A 21,125-nucleotide genomic window follows, 5' to 3' on the forward strand; every position below is an offset into this window, starting at 1 on the left:
TAAGATAGGAATGCTATTTTTAATTATTAAAAATTTAGTGGTATTATCAAGAATATGTTGGCTAAAATGTATCTTTACCAAACACCACATACTCTTATGTCATATTGTTCAAAAAGCCATTACAGTAGTAACAGCAGATTCAATGTGCAAAGGTTTTGGAGTACAGAGTCCCAGCATCATGGAAGGTGTGCTACTTCCTCCCTGATACTCCCACTCTACCCTTAAAAGGTCTTGAAACATAACTAAATGTTAGCCATAACTTCCAGGGGTTGGGGAAGGAATGCTAAGTCACACGTGACCCTAAGAGAATCCCTCCAGTAGCAAAAAAAGAAAAAAAAAACCAGATTAAATAGCACCTTAGAGGGTCACAGCCATTACTTGATCGTCATATATTACAAGAGAGTGGTAGAGTAAGGTAAGAAATCAGTAGATTTCTCTACAATTCATACTGAAGTAGCTCACTGGACCATTTTCAGCTCGTGGCTCCCCCCAGTGCTAGAAGACAACAACTGCTCATCCTCCTTTGCAAAAAATTCTTCAAGGTCCATTAGCTTCTGACTCAGAAGGGCATCTAACTCTGCACTTTGTGGTGCAGCTTTTTTTGCTCGAGTGAAACTTCCCACTGCTTTCATTTTGCCCCGTGCCTTTCTCTTCCGAGGAACAGTGAAGTCCTGAAACTCCAGAATCCGCTTTCTCTTCTGCTGACTGACAGAAATCAAGTGTCCATTCTTTTCCTTGGGCTCTTCAAAGATTGTTTCCAAGCTCCTGATAGAAGCAGAAGACAGAGCTGATGAATACTCAAGAAGTCCCCTTACAAGGACAGGGAGAGCAATGATTTCATAACCCAAGCAAACACTCCTACTTTTTACATTTTTAGAGCCCATTCATATATATATTCTCATGTATGTTTACAGTTTGCACTTCCAGCAACTGCACATTTATACTGCTAGCTAAATAATGTTATTGGTGCATACACATGTGGTTTGAATCTCTTTGCATTTCAGTTCAAAAGCACAATTACAGAGAAATTTGATTTTATAGAAGAAATTACCAGTCTTGATAGTCATGATATACTTGATAACAGACAGTTACTCTTGTGATTTAAAGAATATTCAGTTGCCCTCAGATTCTGAAAAGGTAAGTATGTGGATGGAGACTAGACTGAATGGATAGATAAAAATACACATCTATACTTGGATAACTGCAAATTCTTAGTTTGTATTCTTTTTCACTGTTTACTGTATGAATTCTGTAAGATACTGATTTTGCACTATCTTTCCATATTGCTTTGAACTCGAGCAGTTTCTCAAATGTAACTCCCTCTTAGATTTCAGAACTCTTCAGTCTGCTCCCTCTCTCTGCCCAAGTAATGCACATTTATCTCAGTGGTGTTCTTGTTAGGAAGCAACAAACCTGGCTGGAGGAGGGGACTTGTAGTTCTTGTTTGTGTAGATTTCTTCTAGACTGAATTCTTTCTTCTTAAGCCTGGAAAAGTAATGAACAAAATCAAGAAAGAAAAATTTCAAAAGTGTCTTCTAACACCACAGTGATTTATTAGAATCACTAATTTGTACTGTTTGTCTTCTGTGCTTCGATGCTAACTAATTATCCTTCAGCTTAAAACACCCAATTAAAATAACTGGGGATAGAGAAGAATGAATAAATGAGTCTGAAGTACCTCATTTCAGGTGGCATTTTAAAAACATCTGTGTCAAAACTGGTCTTGCCTGCACAGACCAATGCTCTTTCTAGCACACTGTGATGTTTTGAGATAAGCCCAAAGGAAAGGGAAAGCCATTCACAGGTCACTTTTTTTTTTTGTGGAAGCGAAGAAACACAGTTTAGCAGATTATAACATTTCCTCTCTTCAGACTGATTTTAAAACTTAATTTTCACACTTAATTATCAAGTCTCTACGTGAAGAAATGCAGACCTTCAGCACTCCTATACAATAAACAAAATAACCAAAGAAGGTCCATTCAAATGGTATGGCTCACCTTTTTGGTTTGGGTAGTCCCATAGGAGTAAGGTTATGATCTAGCCTAGGAACAGTTTTCCTGATTCGGATCTGTGAGACTTTCTTTGGCCTCTCTTCTGGCTCAGTCTTAGGGGAAAAAAAGAAAGAAAAAAAAGAAAAAAAAAGCAGTTAAGATGAAGGAAGTAATTACCATGGCAGTTACCCAATTTCCCCACTCATCTTTGTTTTTTCCACACTATTTCTGCTTAAAAAAAAAAAAGGAAAAGAAGAAAAAAGAAACAAAGAGCACAGACTAGGACTAGAAGCCTTGTCGTTTAACATTTAATAGGTAACATTCACCAGCAGATATCTGAGATACCTAAAATCTCAAATGAACTCACTTTTTTCAGTTCTGTGTCATCTTGGGATCTAAAACAGTCTGGAGTGGAACTATCTGCTGCATCAGGGGCATGGACCTGAAGTTCAGGTTCTGGAAGCATAGGGGGCAATGCTTCCGAAAGCATGCAAGACTTTGGTAGTGGAAGAGGGAATGGAGGTTCCAGACTGTAAAAAATAGGAAGAAGAGGATATAAGTAGATCAAGACCCAGTTTATGTTGCAACTGCATTCCATGCTCTTGTCCCTAAATTGCAGTATGGGCACATAAAACAACATGGTTCATAGAAACTGTGTAAGTGAATCTCCACTGTGTGCCTACAACCAAAAGCTGCTGCAGCTGACATTGATACTGGAATAAAACTAAATTGCCAGTATTTTGAATATCTGATTTTACCATTATTTTTCTTCCCATATGGTTTATAGCTCTATTTAGTAATTACTGATAGAAAACAATTTTCCTGCTCTGTCAGCAAATTTGTCACAGGTATTAATTTAGTACTTTTTGTTCACAGATAAATTTAAGAGCTTTTACATCTGCCATTCCAACACTGAAAAAGAGTAGAAGAAAGTATCAGCACCTTATTTCCACTTCCTCAAGCAAAAAGAGCATATTTATGCAAGTAAGAAAACTAAGTTCTGCAGTTTTGCATACATATTTCATAGTAAGATATTTAACATGCCTGAAAGCAGCAGCATTGTTCTGTGCAGTGATCTGCTTGGTGTTTGTGTGAACGCTCCTGTGCGTCCCCCAAATACCCAATCACTGTGTTTCTCCAGAACTTTAATCAGAAAGCTATTACTGATGTGAACTGTCAAAAACTGAAACACAGAACAATAACAGCATCTCCTTCTAAGAAAGCTTATGATCCAGCCACTCTGAATAAATATCAAAGTTCTAGATACTCACCATATCTCATGACCTGCAGTCTGTAGTGCTTCCATACCCTGTACAGGTAAGTGTGGTAATATAGCATAGCTGGTTCAACAGAAAAAAAAAACAAAAACAAAGTGAAGTTAGACCTACATTGTTAAAAAAGATAAGGGAAAAGATTCTTAATATTATCTGAACTGTAAGACAAAAAATGCTAGTGTTGGGAATGGGAAGGGTAGGAAGTACTAGAATCATACAAGAGCAAGCCACATCTGTCATTTAGCCCACTAATAACTACATTTCACTGATAGCTTGGTAGGGAAATAGTTCTACTTCCACTTATTATTGTACTGGTAAGAAAAGGAAAAGAGTACAGAGAGAAGGAGACAAATAATTACAATTTTTGAGCTAACGCTTGAACTACTGCTATGCAAGTCTAAATTCCTTATTAAAAAAAGAACTTTTAAAGTGAAACAAAAATCATGGATAATTTTTGTACTGAATAAAAAAGTGAATGGTGGAACAGCAGAAAGTGCAAGGAAGGATTTTCATTAAATTGCCTCTCCACTGTCTCTAACTCCCACAGTCTCACTGGAATACACTTAATCAGAACAACCACAGGCCCTTCTATAAGGTTTGCTCATTTCTGTGGAGTAAAAAAATAAAAAATTAAAAAAAAAAAATAAAAATCAGCACATCAGCTTTAGGTCCTTTAACATTAAACTTGACTTTGTGTCCACACTATTAAAAGCAATAAAAAAAAGGAGTGAACTGGAACAGCTTTTATTACATCAAACAGCAAATCTTGTATTTGCTGCTCCTCCAACCTAGCAGCTAAACGTACTGAATGTCCTGACGTAAAGACATTGCAGCCAGACTGGAATGCTACAGAATGAAAAATAATCAGCTGCACTGAAAATGCTTTTATGCTGCACCAAATTCACTTTCTTGTATTTTTGTATTTCTATGCCAGAATTTCTTACATTTATATTTTCTGTATTTATTTCTATGTAATCATAGAGATTTTGAGTAAGCACAAATTTAGGAGAGATTTACTGAATTATCCTTTTGCCACTGCTTCTGTTACTATGTTTAGAAGAATCATCAGTTGATGAGAACAAGCTTTCAATTTCCAGCAAAACAGAATCTAAAATGGTGTAATATATTTAAAGGTTTTTTTTTCTTTCAATTATTTTATATCCAAATCCATAATTCTATTTTTTGTGCAATTATTTTAGAAATAGAATTCATTTTCTACACGTCCTTACAATTCTGGAAACATTCTTTCAGACTTATTGCCTTAAATTCACTACAATAATTTAACTTCAAAGAACGCCCAAATGGGCCGGAAGCATTAAGTGCACCCAAACAGATACAGCAATTCCTTTCATATATCTAAGAAGAAAAAACAAACTGAGCTTTATGCTACTTCAACTTTGGGCATTCTCAATTTACCCTTTATGACAAGGAGTTAAATCCTCCTACATTTTTAGTTAACTGGTTGTGCTCTAACAAACTGTGTCTTATTTTAAGCTAAGTGCTCTAACTGTAGTGCTTACTGGTGCGTTACTTCCAAAGCATTAATTTATACATTAGAAAATTCAGCCTGAAATATTGCCTCGTGGGGCAAAAAAGAAACCAGGTCTTACAGAATATGCTGTGAAATTGTCTCTATCGCTATTCAAATTCTATCTTTTAGTGCAAAGAACTCACAAAATTGAGCAGTTATTTCATATTCTCACTCAAACCTTTCTAGTAGACGTGAGAATTTATACTAGCAAGTAATAAACTTATAGGTATTTTCTCCACTTACACAAAGTAAAATGTAGCACTAATTATATATAAGTCAAATTCAGACTGCCACATTAAATGCAAGACTTAATGAAACAAGATTTATGAGCTCACAGTCTGTCCAGGATTCTCAAGACTGCAAGATTGGGGACTAAACTGTCCTGTGTCTCAGGCAGCAGTAACTGAGATGTAACAGGTGAAAAGTTTGCACAAGAGCTTGCAAAAATCTCATACCACCACTAGGAACCTCTTCTTTTATTCTGTTTCTCAGCAAAAAGATTTCAAATGCAGGTAGGAAAATGAAGTGAAATATGCAAAGTAGACATCAGTGCTCTTCCCACTTGAGAAGGACAGACATAGCAAAATTCCTTACCAGCCTGAAATGGAACTAGGGTTGCATGTGCCAACAATTCAGTACATCTGGCACACACAGTCAAAAGGCACAGTACACATAAAGAGCTTTCAATTAGCACAGAATAGTCATGGAATGCAATTATAGATTTAACTGAATTCCCTCCCCGCCCCAATTAGGATTCTTCCTAATCTGATATTGAATATTTTACAGTGGTTCAAGTGAAACTTGAACTTTTTCAGACCTCTGAAAAAAACTCTCCTACCTCAGAAATCCAGTTGTTCTGCAGTCACTCTGAATAGACCTAATGAAGTAGCTCACCTTTCTGCATTATATATTCTGATGCATGGTGTGTTTATTTTGCATGGGAGAAGAAAATAGAGTTAGCCATTCTGCCAAAAGAGGACAGCATTAAAGAAGCAAAGGCAAATATATTTAAATTCAGCTAACAGACTGTTCTGTTGGTAAGAATCTTCCACAATAAGCCATTTTTGGAGCAGAACACCTAGATTTGAAATGGAGGAAACTGATCCTGCAACACAAGCTTTTATCACCCTCACTTCCCCAAAAAAGAAGCAAGAGCATACCCTACGCATATTTATTCTCAGAAATAAGTTGATGAGTTTTACCTGTTCTCGATGCCCACACTTGGCTGCCACTTGCAGTGACTGGAATGAAGAGGAGTGATTTCGGAGGGACAGGCAGAAGGACCATGCTGACTCCACATGGATAGTGCCCTGCCCAAGGAGTACGGCAGGGAAGAGACCAGGTCATCTGGTACATTAGATCCCCCTTTCAAACCCTGGGTAAATTGGGATATAAATAGTCTCTGGATGGTAGGAATATGACTGGTTAAGTTTCTTCTTCTTGTCCAAATCCTGTAACATCCAGGAGAAGAAAGTGCTAACACTGTATGAAGGCCAAGCATGGAGCAACTTCCTGTTCTTTCAGCTATGGCATTTCTTCCATGGTCAGGATGAAGTGCAACAACCCCTGGGGTTGTTACAGAGAGAGGGGAACGCAGCTTGTGATCTTGACTGGAATCTTCTTTGATTGCTGCTGCACCTGAACAGCTCTGAGAAAGGAGGAAAGTCCACGTGGAAGGTGGTGCAGGCATTTCTTCCAAAACTAGTTTATGATGTACAGAATGCTGAGATGTAGTCCATGTGAGGTCTGTCACAGGACTGGAGTCTAATTTTATGTGAAAAGAAATAGGGAACACTGGGGTATCCAAGAAAGAAGACGGAGAATTGTTGCTCGAATCTAAAGAAGGTATTTTGGTAGATCTCACTGAATAAAGTGCCAAAGATTGAAAGCTGAACATCTTGGTACACCAACTGTCAGCCCAGCGTGAGTGTAAGTTCCTGTTAATGCAAGAGAAAGCTTCCAATAGATTTTTAGATCTACGCTGCCTGTGCCTTGCAGCCGCTGGAAGAATTTCAGAAGAATACGGCAGGGATTCCAAGCTATGGATGCTTGTGGCAGGTACCAGTAATTTGCTGGCTAATGCAGACAGCTTGCTCAGCAATGCTGGTTCTTTGGTACATTTTCTGAATTTCAAGCTGCTCAGCAAACTGCACCTCTTGGCTTTCTGCCTCGGCATATGGACAAATCCCATGGCTATTTCCTTCTTCACCGTTGGTGATTTAGAGGCAAAGTACAAAGATTTGAGGACTGTGTTTTCCTGTTTAGGGGGCATTTCTGAGGGAGGCTCCAAAACAGTTGAACTTTTAGATTTTTTTATTTTTCTTACAGTTTCTAGTTGATATGACGTGGGAACTTTTTTGCATGTTCTTCCAGGCTGTATTTTCAATGGGAGAGGTCCTCTTAGTTTATTTCTAGTTCCAAAGGCACCAAGAATTCCATTATAACCTGCCTTAAGGTTCAGGTTTTCCATTTCTGAATCCTGAGTCTTTAAAAAACATGAACTAATAGTATCAGTGGTAATCTTTGGCCTTTTGATTTCTTGTAAAGTGCTACACAGTTTATTTTCACTGCTTCTCACAGCAAAAGCTTCCTTTGAAGGACTTTCAAACTTTGTATTTCTTGACATCACCAACTCATTTGAAGAACTGCATAAAAGTTCAGAACTGTACAATACGCTTGGATGCACTGCAACTTTTGATTTCACTTTGTACGCTGCCTTTTTTTCTTGTTTTGCTTTGTCTGACCCATGCACTTTCACCCCCTCACACTTTTTCTTTCGTTTACGTGCCTGACATTTCTCTACTTTATCACGTCTCACAGAATTTGAAGTCTCATTTTCCACGGAAACTGAATGAGCTGCTACAGAGTCTTGACATCCTGTAATTTCCTTTGCATTATCTTTGCTTTGTGCATTTAATTTGTAAGGCACACATACTTCACACTGAACTGCATAATTTGGTAATGATTCTTTACAACCATTTGATAGCACGTTCATTTCATTATATTTGAATTCTGGTGAAGTTTCTGTATCAGATGCATCTGCAGTTTGACAGTCTTGCACAGCTTCTGATAGTAAACTGGTATCAGTGGAGCTTGTAAGCTTTGTAGCGTTCCTTTCCTTTGAAAGACTGTTTAGGTCAGGTCTTGGGATTTCTTCAAAACCTTTTTCATAGTTCTCTGTACTTAGAGTAATTGTTTTGCTACTAGACTCTTTTAAACCTTCTATTGAGGCCCATAAGCAATCTTCTCCATCAAGTAAGGAATGTACGGGCAACTTTTTTTTATGAGACACTTCTCTTTCCATTTTCTCTTCTGTACATGCATTCTTCAACTTCTCTCCAAAATCAGCACTTTTTGGTAAGGTCACATCCATGACTTTTGCAGTCAGCCTCTCATCTCTCTGCTTTTCTTTGTTGCATACACAAACACTGAAACTTCTTGCACTTTTCAGAGAGCTAGCTGCCTTTTCATCCTCTAAAGATGGTATTTCAGTATTGCTGGCCTCTCTCTTAATGTACATTGTTACAGAAAAAGGTTTTGTCACTGAAGAACCTTTCCAACAAATTTCATCTGAAGATGAATCGCTATTACCTATGTCTGTATTCTCAGATGACACAAATAGCTTTTCTTTCTGAGGCAAAGAGTTAGCTAAGTTTGGAGCTGATGGTGTTTCTGAATCCTCATGAGTCTCATTAGAGGAATCCTGGATGTTAAACTTCACAAAACAAGATGGACCCACGCCCTTGTTAGCATCATTTTCTTTACCAGGCTCCAACATTAACTGTGAGCAAGAATTATTTGAGACAGATTTTATTTTCAGATTTTTGTTTTCCATCTCTGAAGGTACACACATTTCTGGCTTATAAAACAGACTCCCATGAATTGATGAGGAGGGCAAAAATGAGACATTAACTGCTTGGTCCCCAGTTAACCACTTCATCTTTGCCATGGATCGCTTCCTTGCATTTCTTGAGATTACTAGCTCTACTTTGTCTTTCACAGATTTGATGGACAAAGCATGCTGTGAATACTGTGATTTGCTATCAGGAAGGCTTTCTTCATGAGTTCCTTTATCTGCTCTTCCACAGCCGTTCTCACTTTCTTTTACTTCTGTCATCTTCTCTTGAATTACATCACTGACAAAACCGATGCATCTTGAGTAGTCTGCATTTGTTAAACCACTTGAAGACTCAAAATCCACTGCATTCTCTTCTAAAGTTCTTTGAAAACCATCTTCTCTTACATGTTTATGACCTAACAGAGTCAGATCATCACCTTTTTTTAACAGTATCTGTTCATGTTGGCTAGAGCTGATTGACAGTTTAGCTTCTTCTGCAGAAGTAGCAATATACTGTAAACCAGTATTTGGTTCTTTGTTTAAGCTTTCTACATGTTGCTTTCTGCCATGAACCAGGCCATAGAACTCACTCTGATGTGCAAGAAACTGATTTTCCATTGGAGAAACGGTCATTTCTGTTTGGATAGCATGTCTTGTTTGCATATTCATATTGTTGAGCAGCGGACATGCACCACAGATAGAAAAGCTGTACTCAGAACTAGCTGTGAGTGATGACATTCCTTTCTTCCCAGATGTGCCTAGTTCTCTCATCTTCAGAAGTAATGGAGAGTTGCGAAATTCAAAATTATGAACACAATTTTTTTTGTTCAAATTTCTGACTAATAGCTGTTTACCAGTCTCACTTCTCCAATTCCCTTCAGGAACTTTTGGAGAACTCACAGTTCTTATTTTATCAAATTCATGGGTATGGACAGCACACATACTAAATTGTTTTTCTGCCTCATCTTTGTCACAAATAATTTCACTGCAATCTGTTAATTTACAAAGATCAAATTGTTTCACATTTTCAGATTTCATATTCTTATTCACATTCTTATTTGAAATCTCATCTCCTAATAAGATAGCAGGAGGTTCCTCTGCATCATAAGTTAGGCAAAACATGCTTTTTTCTGTGGAAATATCATTTATCCCATGCAGAGCTACGCATCTATTGCCCCAGTCATCTTGACAGGGAAGAGATCTACATGACAAAGGGCAGCATTCTTCCAGAAAAGTGATTGTCTTTTTACTATTACATCCAACTGAAACATCTCCTTCCAAACTATCATTTTCAATCTTCATCTCAATATCAGCCTTAAAAAAATTACTGTTCAGGACAGCATCACCTACAGGTGTACTACTTGTTAAGATACTGGAAGTAGTGGAAGCTGTATGCTGGTCTTTTAAAGTCTGATTACTACATTTCCACGTGTTGCTATGTTCACTTTCTACACTCTCTACCTTCCCTTCTGAAGACTTCTTGTTCTTCTGGGAAATGTTGCCTGTCATACTGGATTCATCAGAAGTCTTGGGATTTATTGAGGACGTGAATTTGTCTTTATGCAGCACAAATTCAGCAACTTGTTCTTCTGTTGTCCCAGAAGAACCAAACGATTCTTTTCCAGATAGATTATCCTGAACCTTGTCCTTGCTTGCAGCTTCATTAGCAGTACAAAACGGACACTCATCACAGTGAGGCTCTCTTGATTTTTGTGCAAGAGGAGGTAGAATTACATTTAGTGTATAAATCAAATTAGTTTCTTTGTCAGAAAACTCTAATGTATTACTCTGGGATTCCTGCTCAAACAGTTGTACCTCAGGTGAATCATCTTCTAGCTTGGCAGAAAGATCCTGACAGTCATGCCTAGTGGGAAAAGAAATTTTACTGTAGGCCTTATAAATGCCTACATCTGTCTGTACAGTTTCATGGGAAGCAGTGCTATTTGTTTCCTTCAACAGAACACTTTCTTTTAAATCGTCCTTGCACAGATCACTTACAGAAAATTGCAACTGGTCCTTTTTCCACTTACTGGCTTTTGACGAAATTGTTTCTAATTTTTCTTTTGAGAACTCCTCAGAAGATGGAGCAATAGAATTGAAAACTGAAGGATGACAGTGCTCAACATCAGCACTCTCTCGAGCTTCAATGTTACCCCCCACAGCAATTTCTCTCTGGATTTCAGCAGCCTCTTCAAATTCAGAGATGTATGATTTACTTGTACTGTCATTTGTTTCCCCATCACCAGTTTTATCACTAGATAATTCTTTCTTACTTAGCAGTGAGAGATGTTCTACTGGCATGGACTTGGAGGTGCAGTTCTTTACAAATCCAGTTCTGTGATCATAAGTAGTCTGACTTGTCGTGCTTTCAGGAAGATGCTTTTTTGAGGTTTCATTGATAATTCCATGGATTGCAGTACTGTTGTTGTCTAGTGACACATTTCTAAAGTCCAGATAACAGACGCTTTCCAGAACTGAACACATAACTTCAGAACTTTTTATGGAGAGCATTCTACAACTTCCTACAGATGATAACCTAACAGGTTCATTATGTCTACGTGGAAAAACGGTACAGAGGTCACAAGTATTGTTTTCTTCATTGTGATGATAAGTGTGACAATTATCAAGTGATGTATTGAATTCATTAACGAGATTTTGTCTAGGCAACTTTTCTTCTGTAGTCTCCAAAATAGATACCACATTGCTCCCTGTTCTCAATGAGATGTCAGCATGGGCTTTCAACTCATTATATTCACTTATTTCTTGTGAGTGTTCTGTTGTTGATTCAACGTCCGTAACTTTTAAAGGCTCTATGAAATCTAGCCTGGTGGTTTCTGAAACCTCAGCTCTAGCCATGACCGTGTCTATATTTGAGCATTCATCGCTCTCAGGTAGAAGACCTTTACTCACACTGCCATTCTGGTATCCTGCTTTACTAAATATTCTAGTCCCATCAGCCTTCATACCTTGTGCTTCTTCAGTAAGCTTTGGGAGAGTTTCAGCTGTCACCTGAACATTTGCTTGGTTTTCTCCTGCACAAGAAAAATAAAGCAAATCAGTACTATACAACGCATTTGGAAGGCATTTAGCTTACTATTTTTCTCTTGATGATATACACACTATTGTGTATAGTCTGTCTTGGTTATCAAAGCTTTTGAAGAAGTGAGAATTGAAGCTAGCAGTTCTAATACAAATCATTTAAAAAAAGCAAACAACTCCATCACAAACCTAATGTAACAAATGTAGTCCTTTTTAGTAAAGACATTCCATGTGAGCAGCAGATATCCTGTATTTTTCAGATTCCTCTGATAATGAACCAGAAGCAATACAGGTTGTGTAACTCAATACATTTGAAGTCTTGGTCCATCATAGTATTTATTTGTTACATCAAAGCTGGGTACTTTATCTCCCGTATTCTAGAAACATGGCATTGAGTTGCCATTTCCATTTCTTCTTCCTTGAAGATATTTTTTGTCATAAGGAATCTACAGGAGGACAACCTATATCTCATTCTGTCCAAACAATTTGGATTGTTAATAAACATTTTTGTAAAGTCATGAAGAGAATGACAAAGTTCATAACTGAAAGTTGTTGTTCAATATCCTTATATTCAAAACTTTACATATGCACTCATATTTCTGCACATCATTTTCATACTTCCAACTAAGGATCAAGACCAAATGGTATTATTAAAAAGTAATATTACAGCAAATTAAGACAGGGAAGTTGGACAGGATGACCTTTAGGAGTCCCTTCCAACTCAAACAATTCTATGATTCTATGATTTCCTCATCAACAACAAGGCATGAGAGAGAAAAAAAAAATAATAATTACTAGCTGTAGGCCAAGTGACAAAATCATTTGGAGCCAGAAAAATTACAGCTCATAATGAAACTAAGGATGAGTTTTACTATATTCTTCCTTTGAATTCTGGACTTGTTGTTTTCTAAAAATTAGAAAATGGATGAGTCATATTTTTACATCTTTGTTATTACCACTGTTATGTAAGCCAGCTCTGAAGAATAAGGAAATGCAAAACGTCTGCTACCAACAAGAGCTTCTGGTTTGGGTAGGTATTCCAGCAAAATAACTAAAACACATCTTTTCTGTAAAAAGTCTTTAGAAGAGTATACAGGCTATTGTAAAAAAGTGAAGGATGAAACCTTCATATTGTTTGAACAATGCAGAGTAGTAGTTTCTACTGTAGAACAAATTCAGTGAGCCATCTTACAATTTTAAATCAACAAAAAGGAATCTGAGAGAAAAGCAGGGGCACACAACACACACAACACACCACAAATACGCACCTTTTGCACGACAGCTAGCTGAAGAATTCACCTTGTGCTTGTTTAGGTGAGGATCCTCCTGGAACATGACAAAAATAGAAGTGGATATCGATCAATTTTCTGAAACGTTTCAGGGACTGTACCTGCTCACCTAGGTTAGCTCTGTCTGAGAAGGACAAACCTCAGAACATGTAAGGCCTTCTACGGGCACTTGCCATTCCTTTCTGGCCCTATCAATCAACAGCAGCTCAGCACTGAACAGTGATTCATACAAAAGACATATTTAGCATTGTAAAGTGCTGTTGTATTCAGCAGCAGAAAAGTATTCCCATACAAGCAGCTAAAATGTAGGTAGTTTAAATGGAAATTGTTGCAAATATGAATCAGAGGAATAATCCAGTCTCCAAGCCTTCCCAGGCTGTTACTGTATGCTTTTGGTAAGATGCATGTCTTTCCTGTAATGTGCTAGAACTTGCCTTCTACCATTCCCTCCCTTGGCTCAAAACCACATGTATCCAGAACAAGTGACTTAGGTTCTGGAAAAAAAACAAACACACACACAAAAAAATCTCAACCCAATCCAATAAACCATCTCAATATTTGAAGTACATGAGAGTTCATGTTGGAAACACGACTATGGAAAAACTAATTATTTTCACAACTCTTCAAATAAATCAAACATATCAAAAAGGAAAATAGATATATTTGAAATGACAAAATATTTTGCTATTCTGCAACATTGTAAACCATGCAACTTATCCAGATAGGCTGGTGTATGTTCAGTCAGCATACATTTTTTTTCCCCCTCCCCTGTTCTTCTATATATAAAAACCCTGTTTACGAACTTCAGAAAAATGATCAACAGGAACTAAAAAAAAATCTTGACTTTTTAATAAAGAGTTTTGCAACCCTTCAGTTGATGGTAAACTATTTGGCACATTTTTCAGCATATCTTTGCCTAAAACAACATTTTTATCATCAGCCTTTGCTAGAGAGGAGGAAAAAATAAACCACGACCTTGTGAGCTCCTTATTTGAAAGGGAACACTAACAGTTCACTAACTCTTACTCTGTTACAAATTATAATTCCAAAAATGAAGAAGAATCTTCATTTTCAGAGTAAAACTGAAATGCTAGGCTGAAGTCTCCTGTAGCATTAAAATAGTTACCAGACTGAAATAGCTGTTACTTAGCAGTTAGTACTTTGACTACAGATCATAGTTGTAAAATGTGCTATATCCACAGAACACAGATATTGGCATAAGAGCTTTCTCAGTTGTTTCTTTCTCCTTTTTAGCCATCGGTCAGCTTTAGTCTTTTCTCTGTTACATACCTGCTTTCTTACCATTCCAGTGGTACTTAAAAAAACCTTGATTTTTTTAAAACACCACTGGTCTACTCAAATATAATCAGTTTTTCACTGGACCTATGATAATCTCTCTAAGGACACACGTGACTGAAGTCACAAATAAGTAGAAAATCACATGGACAAAATCCTGTGTGTTGTTGTGCCAACCTTAATTTCCAAATATCACACAGATACGTTTTTTTTTCCTAATTTGCTTACTTGTTTTAACCATTTTTCCCCAGGTTTTAGAGCACAGCATTCAGCACGGCCCTCTTCAGCATCTTGTGCCTCTTTATCTCCTTGCTGGTATTCTCCACTAGAACAGTCTTGTTTCCAGCGAGTTTGTTTGTTTTCTTCATCCTTTTCAGCACCTCCATTGTGTAGTAATTCTTTGGTAAGCGGTTCTGCTTGCTCCCAATGAGCCTCTCTGACCACATCATCCACATGCACTGCTTCCTCACCAAAGCCTTTTTCCTCCAAAGTCCTGTGGTGCTCTGATGACGGCTCACTACTGTGGGCCAGCTCAGGTGTGGACACATCAGGCTCTGCATCTAATCCAGCACCGGGCTCAGACACAGCCATAAGGCCAGCAGGGATGCTGAGCCCCTCGTGAAGGTCCTCAGTGCCAGTACAGGCAGAGGAGTCAAGGAGACATTCCACCCCAGATGAGAGCATGGGGGCAGCTGGAGGCCCACTGTCTTTCACAGTTTACCCTAAAAATAAAAGCAACTTTAAATCAACAAAGATAGGAGTAATCTCAGAAACGAAAGCTTTACTGTTCAAGATTCAAAGATGCTCAGAGCTGGAGCACCCTTCCTATGGAGAAATGCTGTTGAAGCTTGTTTAGCTTGGAGAAGAGAAGGCTCCAGGGGGACTTTACTGCAGTGCCTTTCAGTACTCGATAGGCGCTTATAAACAGGAGGACCGACTTTTTACTCCATCTGACAGCGACAGGACAAGGGAGAAGAGCTTTAAACTACGAGAGGAGATTTAGGTTGGATATTAGGTGAAAATTCTTCACTCACAGGGAGGTGAGACCCTGGAAAAGAAGAGCTGTGGGTGCCCCATCCCTGGAGGTGCCTGAGGCCACGGGCAGCCCGACCTGGGGGCAGCAGCACCCGGCAGGGCTTGGGGCTGTAAGATGCCCTCCGATCCAACACCACCACGGCTCCGTGACCCTGTAACTTCAGGGGACTGAGAGCTATTAGAGCACCCAGGCCAAAGCTTCGTTAACAGAGACCAGCACTGCCGAGCCACGCTTCTACAGCTCCAACTGCCAGGGAACCCCGAAAGCGCCGCAGCGCACCTGGCGCTCGCAGCACGCTCTACTTCCCGGCTAACCCGAAGCGACCTTTTCCCTCCTGTCACTTTTCGAAGCTTTCAGCTGTCGCAAAGCCGCAATCCCGCGGCTCTTCCAACCCTCAGAGGCGCTCCGCCCAGAGCCCCGCACCGCGGCGGGACGTGACGCGACGCACCGCCGGCACCGGGCCGCCCCCAGCAGCGAGGGCCCGACCCGACGCTCCCGGAGCCGCGGCAGCCGCACGGCACGCTCCGGACGCGGCTTTGTTCGACGCGCGGCCCGGCGCCTCCCAGGCCTCTGCAGCCCCGCGCAGCGGGACAAGGTGGCCCCACCCGGCGAAGCACGACCACCGCCCGTCCCGCCGCGTCCCGCCGCCGTTACCCGCGGCCGCCCCGCTCCTCGCCGCTCCACGGCCCGCTCACATCACTTCCTCATCCGGGCCCGCCGCCCCCTCCCTCGCGCGGTACGGCCGTTACGATGGCCCCGCCCCCGCCCCTCCCCTGCCCCGGAGCCCCGCCCACTCCGCCGCTCGGTGGCGGGCATCACGTGACGCGAGGGCCGGAACCCGGATGCGGAAGTGGTTTTTGGCGGCGCCGCTTCCGCCCGGTTGCTGGCGGGAGGTTAGCGTCTGAGCTCGGCTCGCGCCCCTTAGCGCCGTCCCTCAGGCTTTGGCTCGCGGCATTGAGTCGCGTTTCTCCTTCAGTCTCGGGGTTCTGGGCCGGGTGGGCTGTGAGAGTGGCGGGCGAGGCCTCAGCGCTCCTAATGTCCCGTCTGCGGCCCTGAGGAGCCCGGCAGCGGCTGACAAGAGCGGGTCGGGGGGAGCGGGCGCTGCATCCCGCGCTTCGGCACCTGTGGGGGAAGCGTTGGTGTGGGAGCGCAGCTCTAAGGGTGGGTGTTGTGAGGCGAAAAGCGTGTGTTCTGGTGACGTGTCTGTAACCGATGTGGAGAGAAACTTGTCAGTGGTGGGTTTGGTTTGAAGCACGCTTCTGAAAAAGTACGCTGTGAAGATCGTGCGCTGAAATAGCGCGTGGTGCGGGTGAGAGCAGAGGAACGGGTTGTTGGCGGTGCAAAGCCGTGAGGGACGGCGCTGTGTGGCTCTGGTGGGTCTGGGTGCTCCCTCCCTGCCTGCCTGCCTGCAGCGCTGGGCTTCTTCCTGACATAGAGAAGGTTAAACTTCAGTACAGACGCTGCTGTCAGAGTCACTGAAGAACAGCTGTGCTGAGACCTGTTTTTGCTTTTGTTTCTGCTGCAGATGTGCAGGATGTCCTCCGCCCTTTTCACTCGAAGTAACTGAGAAGGACAGGAGCTCAAGATGAGAACCAACAAGGTGTACAAGCTGGTCATACACAAGAAGGGCTTTGGAGGCAGCGGTCAGTGTCTCACTTTGCATCAGTTTGACCCACACTTACTGTTATTGAAAGCTCTGAGATGTGTATTGCTCTTTTAACAAAGCAGTGGAGGCAGTGCTACCTGCTGCAGTGTGGAATGATTGGTTCTAACAGTAAGATGCAACAGAATAAAATCAGGTTTATTTTTCAGAACAGAATAGAATTCCAATTGTAAAATACAATTCCTTCATTCTACTTCTTTTCCTTTTGTTTTCTTACTTTTTCTTTAACTTGTACCTTGGTCCTTTCTTAACAAAGAGTGACAGACATGCCAGTGAGTTACTGCTGCATGTAGACAGGTGTAGGAACAAAATATGTGGTTTTGTGAACTCAATACTGTTTAATTGCCTACTTTCTAGTTGTAGGCTTAAAATCACTGCATTGTACTGAAGTTTATTAGCAAGATTCTGTGGATACCTGAATTCCTGCTGGTACTCTTTACATGTAAAATACAAAAGAAGATTATACTTGTGTAGTGAAGGCATGCTCTCTTGCTGAGCAACTCTTCCATAAAAGTCCTTTGATTTGAAAGAAAAGCTTTTGCTCACAAGATTGTCCAGACCAAAATGGCTGTAGGGGTGTTGTTTTGTAGTGAATGTGGTACATCAGTGATGTGTTAATCCCAGTGTGAGTGTCTGTGTTTGGTGTGTATTTGTTCGTTGTCACATTCCTCATTTGCTTATGTTTTGCAGATGATGAACTGGTGGTGAATCCTAAAGTATTTCTTCAAATCAAGCTGGGAGATGTCGTGGAAATTGCACATCCAAATGATGAATACAGGTGAATTCTCCTTTTGCTGATAAGTCAAGTGTGGTTAGAGCAATGAAAGGATGTGTTGAAGTGCAGCAGGTTCTATGCTGAGAGGCTTTGCTTCAGCATCTGCCGTGTTTTTTTTCTCAATAAAAGAGAAATAATCTGTAGCAGGAGCTCTTGCTCAAAGCAAAGTGCATGTAATCCTTCGTGCTTGGTGTTTCACTGGGCAAGGTCAGTGATGTCTTTCTCTTTACAGAGCTGTCATTAGCTAGCAGTTATTCTTCTATCTGTAGCATCTCCAAGGAAGAACTCAAACTTCTTGGTTTGCTATAAAAACATAAACCTGCAGTCTGAAGGCTCATCCTACAGCATATACTAAAAAAGCAGGAGCATAGCTGTGTTAGATTCTGAGATGATCTTGTATGACTTTGTTTCCCGGTTAGAGTGTCATCTTTACCTAAAAAGTACCTCATAGTACCTTATAGTTGTAATGGGTATAAAGAACAGCATGGGGTCGCAAGCAGAGAGGATGGTGTATTGAAACCTTCTGGAAAAGGATAACGTTTTTGTTCAGCTTATTCTGTTCTCTGTGATCCCGAATAGATTTGACATAGGTTTAACTGGAGTACACTCTTGGTACCTCAACTTGTCTGCCTTTTTTCTTCCTTGCATGCTACAGCCCTCTGCTCCTGCAAGTGAAATCACTGAAGGAAGACTTGCAGAAAGGTAAAACCCTAGACTTGTGAAGTGCACAGTAAAATCATAGACAAAGATTGTGTGGTTGGACTTTAGTTGAGTAATGCAGATATTTAATGTAACTTTTAAAGAAGCTGAGTGCTTTGTTTATCCAGGATGAGAGGATGATCATTTCCATCAGGAAATGGATAGCCAAATTTTAAATCTGCTTTTGGTTCAGTAATGTTGAGTAAAGTTTGGAGGGGAAAAAACCCAACAAACTTAAATTTTTGTATCTGCACTCTCTGACTGGATGTCTTCTCTATTTGCATTTTTCTGGCATTAATGAATTCATGCTGAACTTTGTGTCATCCCCATTGCTTTGATTTTAATGAGTCTTAATTTGGGCAATAATTGAAAGAAGTTTCTGTCTTTAGCTGAGGTCCTAAGTGTTTCATGACGACCTCATTGTATTGCTTTTGTATCTGTAAATGCCTGACACCTTCTGGTTGTGTTCTCTGTCCTTTCTCCTTGCTGTGGCAGAAACAATAAGTGTGGATCAGACTGTTGCACAGGTTTTCCGACTGCGGCCGTACCAGGATGTCCATGTGAATGTTGTTGACCCAAAGGTGTGTGGCTTGGCAGTTTTTTTCCATCTGTTAGCTCATACTGGGGCTCTGTAAACTTCCATTCATAGTGGTGTTGGGGGAAAAAAGGCTTTTTTTAATTTTTAATGGAAGCATCTTTATCCATCTTTCTGAAGAAAGTGCGGCTTGGGCTCTTGCACTGTTTGTGTGTTTGTATGGGTCCCTTTCTTCTCTCCCCACTATTTCAGCATTCCTTTTGAAGTTTTTGGACCTGGTTAATAGGAATTTAGACATTTCAATTACATTTTCCTTCCAGTAATTCAGGATAACTCAGCAGAGGGAAGAGAAACTCATAAGTGCCCTGGTCCAAAGAAAAGCCATGGATTTGCATTATTTGATATTAGAGTACCTTGTAAAAGAAGCATCTCTTGTAAATGTCCAACTGTATGAAGAGCTTCAGTTGGAGTTGTTGTTCAATACATGACAAAACATATGCAGGAACTGGGTTTCCTTAATGCTATGAGCAGTGGAATTTGTTTTTTGTGCTTTTGGTTTGATCTGAGAGTTGTAGCACAGATAGTCCTGGGTCTTCTTCTGTGATGCAGTTTCAGGTACATGCACAACTTTGGCGGCTGTTCAGATGGGATTTCCTCTTTGTCTTGCAGCTGTTGGCAGTATTGACTTGCTTAGAACAGCCCTCGATGCAACATTTGGCTCTTAGCAGAACAGAAAGGTGCTGTGTTGAGAACAACCAATAAAATCTAATCAGTGTTTTTCTTCTATTTCCCAGGAAGTGACCTTGGACTTGGTGGAACTGACTTTTAAAGATCAGTATATTGGCCGTGGGGATATGTGGCGACTGAAGAAAAGCTTGGTAAGGCCCATGCTGCCCTCGTTGTAGGGTGGAGGTGATTTTGAGAATATTACAGACCTTTTTCTTTGCTGACTGTAGAAGAAAATAAGCTTTTTACAGAGAGAGAAGAAGATCAGTGTCAGCAGCTCCTGTGGAACTTCAGCTTTAAGCGGTACCTTAGTGTTGGAGAAGTGTATGTAAATAACAAGGAAAAAAATGACATTCCCATCATTTCCTACTCTGTTGCAGTAATGTTAGTTACTGCTTTGGGTACTGAATGCTGCTTAGTGGTTTTTTTCCCACGTTCTGAATTTTAATGATTTACTACCTCAGGAAGGAATTGAATCCAAATGTCTTTCAAACAGAAATGCTGCAGTGTTCTCTCTCTGATAGCACTGCTAATCACTAACTATCAGATTTTTTTAAATTATTTTTTTGTTCCTGCATCTCTGAAGCACAGTTTTGAACTCCTGTAGGAACAGTGAATTAGAGAGAAGAGCCCAGTCAATATCAGCTCCTGTTAAAAACTGTTTTCCGTGCTGCATTTGGGAGGTTCTGGTTTTCATGCTTTTATGGCCCAAGTCTGGTGCTCGAGCGCTTTGTTTGCTTGTTTGTTTTCTATGCTAATCTGTCTGCTCTTTCTAAGCCCACTGTTCTGTTAACACCTGTAACTGTTCTTTCGTAGGTCAGCACCTGTGCATATGTCACCCAGAAGGTGGAATTTGCAGGTATCAGGTCAGTGTGTTATGTTCATTTAGTCTTGGATATGGGAAAATTAGAGAGCAACACAGAAATCTCTGCCCTCAGAGCCAAGTGTGAAGAGAAGTGCTTTGAGCTTAGCTGTGTTTGTAGCATTTCCAGCTATTGGTGAGAAATATACACTGCTAGGAAAATGTTGATTCTGTGATCTTCATATTCTCTCTAATAAATACTGTGCGCTTTTTTTCTTCCAGGGCACAAGCAGGTGAACTGTGGGTTAAGAGTGAGAAAGTCACTTGTGGATACATCAGTGAGGACACACGGGTAAGATTTTGGGGAGTAAAGAAAAGGAAGTCTTTTCCCTTGCTAGCTTTTTGTTAATTCTGTCTTACTGACAGATGGTGTGGATCACATGAGCTGCTTGTGTAGCGAGTTGAAAAATGGCAGCAAATTAAGGAGAATGAGTGATCAGTGAAGTTCAACTGTTCTTCACTGATTGCTCTTCCCTTGGAGGGGGAATTCCTCACAGTGCAGTGGGCCCAGTCATGTCACTTACTTGGTAGTTAACTTCCACGTTTGGCACTTGTTGTGAATGTACCTTGT

The 21,125-nt window shown here is 40.5% G+C and overlaps 2 protein-coding genes across 15 annotated transcripts in view; one reads left to right on the plus strand and one right to left on the minus strand.

The window, feature by feature from the left end:
* PRR14L (proline rich 14 like) lies at positions 1 to 16,022 on the minus strand. 3 transcript variants are annotated; one of them, XM_042865705.1, is made up of 9 exons: positions 15,949 to 16,022; positions 14,487 to 14,980; positions 12,942 to 12,999; positions 5,999 to 11,666; positions 3,263 to 3,331; positions 2,359 to 2,521; positions 1,998 to 2,104; positions 1,414 to 1,485; positions 1 to 765 (listed from the first exon to the last, which is right to left on the minus strand). In XM_042865705.1, the coding sequence occupies exons 2-9, from the start codon at positions 14,940 to 14,942 to the stop codon at positions 459 to 461; spliced, it is 6,900 nt and encodes a 2,299-aa protein (XP_042721639.1). In that variant the 5' UTR covers positions 14,943 to 14,980; positions 15,949 to 16,022; the 3' UTR covers positions 1 to 458. The 3 variants fall into 3 exon arrangements, with proteins under 3 accessions (XP_042721639.1, XP_042721640.1, XP_042721641.1); XM_042865706.1 differs by lacking the exons at positions 1 to 765; positions 1,414 to 1,485; positions 2,359 to 2,521 and having other exon boundaries at positions 2,022 to 2,104; XM_042865707.1 differs by lacking the exons at positions 1 to 765; positions 1,414 to 1,485; positions 1,998 to 2,104; positions 2,359 to 2,521 and having other exon boundaries at positions 3,304 to 3,872.
* Positions 16,023 to 16,107: 85 nt separating this feature from the next.
* DEPDC5 (DEP domain containing 5, GATOR1 subcomplex subunit) overlaps positions 16,108 to 21,125 on the plus strand; it is a 42,061-nt gene continuing 37,043 nt past the window's right edge. For 5 of the 12 annotated variants that reach the window (XM_042865525.1, XM_042865531.1, XM_042865530.1 and 2 more), the window contains exons 1-8: positions 16,223 to 16,455; positions 16,820 to 16,937; positions 17,648 to 17,735; positions 18,388 to 18,434; positions 18,927 to 19,012; positions 19,761 to 19,844; positions 20,509 to 20,558; positions 20,777 to 20,846. In XM_042865525.1, coding sequence (XP_042721459.1) covers positions 16,880 to 16,937; positions 17,648 to 17,735; positions 18,388 to 18,434; positions 18,927 to 19,012; positions 19,761 to 19,844; positions 20,509 to 20,558; positions 20,777 to 20,846 — 483 coding nt within the window. In that variant the 5' untranslated portion in view covers positions 16,223 to 16,455; positions 16,820 to 16,879. Of the gene's footprint in view, positions 16,188 to 16,219; positions 16,456 to 16,819; positions 16,938 to 17,647; positions 17,736 to 18,387; positions 18,435 to 18,926; positions 19,013 to 19,760; positions 19,845 to 20,508; positions 20,559 to 20,776; positions 20,847 to 21,125 lie in introns of those variants that run through there. The other 7 variants (XM_042865522.1, XM_042865527.1, XM_042865529.1 and 4 more) reach the window with 4 other exon arrangements.

Source organism: Lagopus leucura, unplaced genomic scaffold, assembly GCF_019238085.1.
Source record: "Lagopus leucura isolate 7727_CA_CO unplaced genomic scaffold, USGS_WTPT01 Super-Scaffold_806, whole genome shotgun sequence".
NCBI lineage: Eukaryota > Metazoa > Chordata > Aves > Galliformes > Phasianidae > Lagopus > Lagopus leucura.

Excerpts from the sequence above, each read along its gene's own strand:
- PRR14L (XM_042865705.1), bottom strand. The coding sequence starts at position 14,942 with ATGCTCTCATCTGGGGTGGAATGTCTCCTTGACTCCTCTGCCTGTACT. Across the intron at positions 1,486-1,997 it reads GGACTACCCAAACCAAAAAG|GCTTAAGAAGAAAGAATTCA; the intron begins GTGAGCCATACC and ends TTACTTTTCCAG. Across the intron at positions 766-1,413 it reads AAGTCCCCTCCTCCAGCCAG|GAGCTTGGAAACAATCTTTG; the intron begins GTTTGTTGCTTC and ends TGCTTCTATCAG.